This window comes from Triticum aestivum, chromosome 2B (genome assembly GCF_018294505.1).
Source record: "Triticum aestivum cultivar Chinese Spring chromosome 2B, IWGSC CS RefSeq v2.1, whole genome shotgun sequence".
Lineage (NCBI taxonomy): Eukaryota > Viridiplantae > Streptophyta > Magnoliopsida > Poales > Poaceae > Triticum > Triticum aestivum.
The window spans coordinates 704,051,066-704,056,649 of NC_057798.1; the positions used below are offsets into that span (position 1 = coordinate 704,051,066).

Here is a 5,584-nt window from a genome sequence, read left to right on the forward strand (position 1 = left end):
TATGAAGAATTGATTCCTATCATACATAGGAATAAAAATCCATTACTACAAACCAAAGGACTCCAAATAAAATTTCCTTACAAAATTTATACAATACTCCCTCCGTCCGTCCCATAATATAAGAATGTTTTTGACACTAGTGTAGTGTTAAAAACGTTTTTATATTATGGAACTGCGGGAGTATTATTTTAATAAATTCCTAAAAAATCCTGTAAATCAAAGGAGAGCATAGAATTCCCATGAAATTCCGCTAAACCAAAAGGAGGCCAATACGTGCTGGAGTTGCTCTCTTTTTCGAGGGTTCAAAGCGCAAGATGTTCCGTCAAGTCTAACCAGTGCTTGATCTGTACCATGTGTTCACGATCCAACGGTCCTGATGCCTGGTCGCATGATCGCAGCCGGAGTACTGATCCGCATCGCCCTCGCCTCTCCGCCTCCGAGCCCGGCCCTGCCCTGCCCCTCTCGCAGTCTCGTGTTAAAAAAAGCCCGACCCTGCCTCCAGCGGACACCAAACCCTAGCCATGGCGACCGTAGCAAACCCTCCCGCGGCCCTCCCGTCGGCGCCCCCGCCCTCCTACCCGGCCACCGCCGCCCACTGCGCCTCCTCCTCCGCCGCGGCCGAGGACGACGACGACCTCTACGGCCGTCTCAAATCGCTCCAGCGTCACATGGAGTTCGTCGAGATCCAGGAGGAGTACGTCAAGGACGAGCAGAAGAACCTGAAGCGCGAGCTGCTGCGCGCGCAGGAGGAGGTCAAGCGGATCCAGTCCGTGCCCCTCGTCATCGGCCAGTTCATGGAGATGGTCGACGGCAACAACGGCATCGTCGGATCCACCACCGGCAGCAACTACTATGTGCGGATCCTCAGCACCATCAACCGCGAGCTGCTCAAGCCGTCGGCGTCCGTCGCCCTGCACCGCCACTCCAACGCGCTCGTCGATGTGCTGCCGCCCGAGGCCGACTCCAGCATATCGCTGCTCGCTTCATCGGAGAAGCCCAACGTCCTATATTCGGTGAGTTTCTCATGGATTTCTCAGATCCGTATGAACCCCAAGGAATTTTGTTTACGTTGTCTGTCAAATTCCCCGTGGAGGATAATTTCTTAATTCCAGATTTTAGGGATCTAGTATTAGTCCCACATAGCGATTGTTGTTCCATCGTGGTATTTGAAATCGGTGTATATTGTTGTTAGGATAAACATTTTATTTTCTCTGCATGGTGTCGTGGGAATTTACTTAGTATTTTCAGTTCTCAGTTCACCTCACACATCACACAACCAGCGATACAGAGAGAGAAAGAGCGTTAACAGTAGTTCAGTGGCAGAGAGAGAACACGCAAAGCCAGCCTGGGATACACATGTCAGATTATCTGGAAGGGGCTGTGCTATATTGTGGACCATGTTACACATTAGAGCCGAGTTGGTGTTAGTGCATTCTATGCTTGAATTGCTTAATACAGCATAAAATTAGTAAAGCAAAGAAACATCAGAAACATACAAACTTCATCTCAGTAGAAGCTCAGCCAGTCAGTCTTGAGGTTTTCTTACTTCAGCATCTGTATGTCCGTGCAGTGATTTGATCATATGTCTTATTTTCCTATCCTTAATGTTAACCAATATTGAACATTTTATTAAAATGTTTGCTGAGAGGATGTGATATTCTTAATGTTGTGATTATGTCCAGGACATTGGAGGATGTGATATTCAAAAACAAGAAATTCGGGAGGCAGTTGAGCTACCATTGACACACCATGAGTTGTACAAGCAGATTGGTATTGATCCTCCAAGAGGGGTGCTTCTCTATGGTCCTCCAGGCACTGGCAAGACCATGCTTGCTAAAGCTGTGGCACATCACACTACTGCTGCTTTTATCAGAGTGGTTGGTTCAGAGTTCGTGCAGAAGTACTTGGGTGAGGTAAGATGCAGATAGTTGTAACATTCATTTATTAACCTTGTTTCTCCATTTGGTTGCCCTTTCGTTGTTACAAAAATTATTGCACGTGTTAAGCTTTGACAATGTAATAGATGCCTAGATTGCTAGGTTTCACTGTTTATACGCTCAAGATTCCCAGTTTGCAAAAAAAAAAGTTGCACTTGTTTTTAACTGAAGTTTTTTGGGGAGATCTGTTAACACGAGGAGACAAGAACAAAACTTTGAACATCTGATACAACTTCCTTCTAACATGCAAATTATATTATTACTCTATGCATTACCAAGGCAAGTAAACTAATGTGAATATAGCCTACAATTCATGCTGTCAGCGATATTAGTATGCTTCTGAATGTTTTGGTATCAAGTGGTTCATACATCCTTATTAGGGTTTACACAAGAATTTGGTATGTGAAGCTTTTCTTCTGTTTTCTACTTATCAGTTCTTTTGTTAATGCATTGCATCATTCATCTCATCTTAGGGCCCAAGGATGGTTCGAGATGTATTCCGCTTAGCTAAAGAAAATGCGCCGGCTATAATATTCATTGATGAGGTTGACGCTATAGCAACTGCCCGATTCGATGCTCAGACTGGGGCTGACCGAGAAGTTCAGCGTATTTTGATGGAGCTGCTCAATCAGGTAAAGTTTCCAGCTATAATAAATTTACTGGATTTTAAGTTATTTGCCACTTCAAATCCTTGAAAAAAATGCATTTGGAACATGCATATAGATGTAAGTGAAGAAAAAGTCACTGACTTACATTGCAAAGCTCAGTTGTTTAATTTGAATTTACAAAATCTATACATGCTCTTAGAATTAATATCTGCGGGTTCTTAAGGATAGAAAGTAACTTCCTGAAAAGGCTATTGTTGAGGCTATTGCATGCAACTTTCTCATGCCTTAAGGTGTCGTAACTCATTGTCAATTTTGTATGCAATGCAGATGGACGGATTTGATCAGACGGTGAATGTGAAGGTTATAATGGCGACCAATCGGGCAGATACTCTAGATCCTGCTCTTCTGCGTCCAGGAAGACTGGACAGGAAAATTGAGTTCCCTCTGCCAGACCGGAGGCAGAAGAGGCTTGTTTTCCAAGTAAGTTTCTTTGCAAATGCTTATTTGGTATGCTTTTCAAAGATGTTGCTGATACATCTTGTTTGGAAAATCTTCTCTATATTACATAATAATTTGAATGTAGTAGTTTGTATTGATGGTCTTGTATTTCATAGTTGCACTTTCTGTCATTATCTTTAGAGCTTTAAATGGTTCTCAAACATTAATCTTCAAAAAATGTTGCTTAAGAAGGCACGTCTTTTGGTTGCACTGGTGATTTTTTGTACCATAGTTATTATGGATAAATTGACGTAGAGCTCTGACTATTAACTAATTAGTTACGAGCTTGCATTTTACAAACAATAGCTAGCTATTGAAAATCTTAATTTCTTGGTCCTTTCTAAGATTTATATGTTTGCTTGTGCATTTGGTAATTATGATGGCCTCCTTCCTTCCTTTCAGGTTTGTACTTCTAAAATGAATTTGAGTGACGAGGTTGATTTGGAAGATTATGTCTCAAGACCGGATAAAATCAGCGCTGCAGATGTGAGTACCTTTTCATTATGTTGAAGAGTCTTTAGATCTTCACTTGGTCCTAGTGCATCATAAGAAATTTCATTGCCTCTGATTAATTAGGTCATGATAACAATCATTTAAATCCTTTACCCTTCAAGTTTATCATAGTAAATGTGCCTTGTGCCCGCCTTAGATTCGATTCATATCGACACCTATAATAGCAGTAGTAAGGCCTTATTATACATGTTATTATGTAATTGCTGGAATCCTGTTTAATATTCATCCTGTTCTTTTTCAGATAACCGCTATTTGTCAGGAAGCTGGCATGCATGCTGTTCGGAAAAATCGGTATGTTATTCTCCCCAAGGACTTCGAGAAGGGTTACCGAACCAACGTCAAGAAGCCTGATACAGATTTTGACTTCTACAAGTGAGGCAACGAAGTGTTAGAGATGAATTTGTGGATAGTCAGCCTCTATGCGACGTTAATATCCTTGTATCCTGCATGCCCCCAATCTATTTGATCAGATTCAACTACTGTTTTATTTTGTGTTTCTAGTTGGAAAAGTATAAAGGGCGTGCACGTTCAATCTCACGAGTGTTGTAAGCTACTCCCTCCGTTCCAAAATAGATGACTCAACTTTGTACTATCTTTAATATAAAGTTGGGTCATCTATTTTGGAACGGAGGGAGTACTTGTCTGCCAAGTTTCGCTTGACCATTGCGCGCTTGTGGTCGATGTTGTGATTGTCTTCCCCAGTTAAATAGGAACACTATTTCTAAATTTAACTTTTCCATGTTGGACCAACATATACCCTTGTCGCTGACTTAGTACTGAAGTTGTAGTACTACCTCCATTCCTGATAAATACTTCATTAAAAACTAATGTACGAAAATCCGACATTTCAGTAAAACGCTGCCCGATTCGATTGGACTCTGCAACTCTATTTTACATGAATCATCCATTTAAAATAAACTTGATAAAAACATATAACCGTATACAGTACGCAGTAAACTGCGGTGGTTCTTAAACAAACATCCTACTCCACACACGAAGCGCGTGGAACACATCGAACGGCCTCTGCCTCGGGCCGGACCGATCACCACCTGCACGGCGCCAGTGCGGCGGCTTCTTCCCACTAGGCGCCGGAGGGCGAGACGGCTTGCGCGACCCACCAACCCCGGGGACGGGACCCCACCGCCCAGCCGGCCAACGATAGTGCGGCGGCGGCGGCGGCGGCGGGCGCGCGGCTGACCGGCGCAACTCATCGCCCGGCGTTCCTGGGGCGACTTCCTCGTCGCCGTCCCCACTCCGTCGCGGTCCGTACCTCACCATAGCCGCCTCTCCGGCCTCCTCTGCTGCTCCCGGGCGAGGCAGCGGAGAGAGGCGCAGATGGTCTACTACTGCGTGTAGGAGTTCTTGCACAAGCGAACTGAGATGGTAATGGCGAGAGGTATGTGCACCAAGTCCAAGTGGTCTGGCCTCGAATGGTGGAGTGTTGAGAAAGAAGAAGATGAGTACAAGCGTGAGAGCAAGTGAGAGCTTCATGGCTTGAGAGTTGAGACTGCGTGCACCAAGCAGAGAGGAATGGGCGAGCAAGGCCAGAGCTACACACTTATATATAGTAGTAATTCCTTACCGGCGGTTGACACTGGGCTGGGGTTAGAGAAAGACTGGTCATATGACCATGTGACAATTGAACAGTCAAGTCAAAACGCCGCGTAGTTTGATCCATCTTTTGTTTGCATTATATACCAGACAAGGGAATCGAGAGCTCTTGGGTTGTTCAGATGCCGCGCTCTCTGTCGCAATATACCTTCTTCTTTCCTCGCTGCTGACTCCGCCAATCATTTCAGCATTGCACACGATTGAAACGCATAGCTGCACCTGCACCTGCACCGAAATTTTATTGGTACTACTAATAATATAATTAGCAGGGTGACCAGCTCCATGTTTATGGTGGAAATGTTACAACTTACTTTTTGCAAATTGGTTGGAAAGCTAGTGGAGCAGCGGTTAATTACTGTAGTTTTTTCTAGGAAGTTTATAGTCTCTCCTAAGGGCTTCTCTAGCTCATCCCCAAAA

At 44.1% G+C, this 5,584-nt stretch overlaps 1 protein-coding gene across 1 annotated transcript; it reads left to right on the plus strand.

The window, feature by feature from the left end:
- The first annotated feature begins 440 nt into the window (after positions 1 to 440).
- LOC123046832 (26S proteasome regulatory subunit 6B homolog) lies at positions 441 to 4,088 on the plus strand. Its single transcript, XM_044470259.1, has 6 exons — positions 441 to 1,013; positions 1,683 to 1,913; positions 2,411 to 2,569; positions 2,873 to 3,025; positions 3,446 to 3,529; positions 3,798 to 4,088. Exons 1-6 carry the CDS (start codon positions 522 to 524, stop codon positions 3,930 to 3,932), a joined length of 1,254 nt encoding a protein of 417 aa, XP_044326194.1. The 5' UTR covers positions 441 to 521; the 3' UTR covers positions 3,933 to 4,088.
- The last annotated feature ends 1,496 nt before the right edge of the window (positions 4,089 to 5,584 follow it).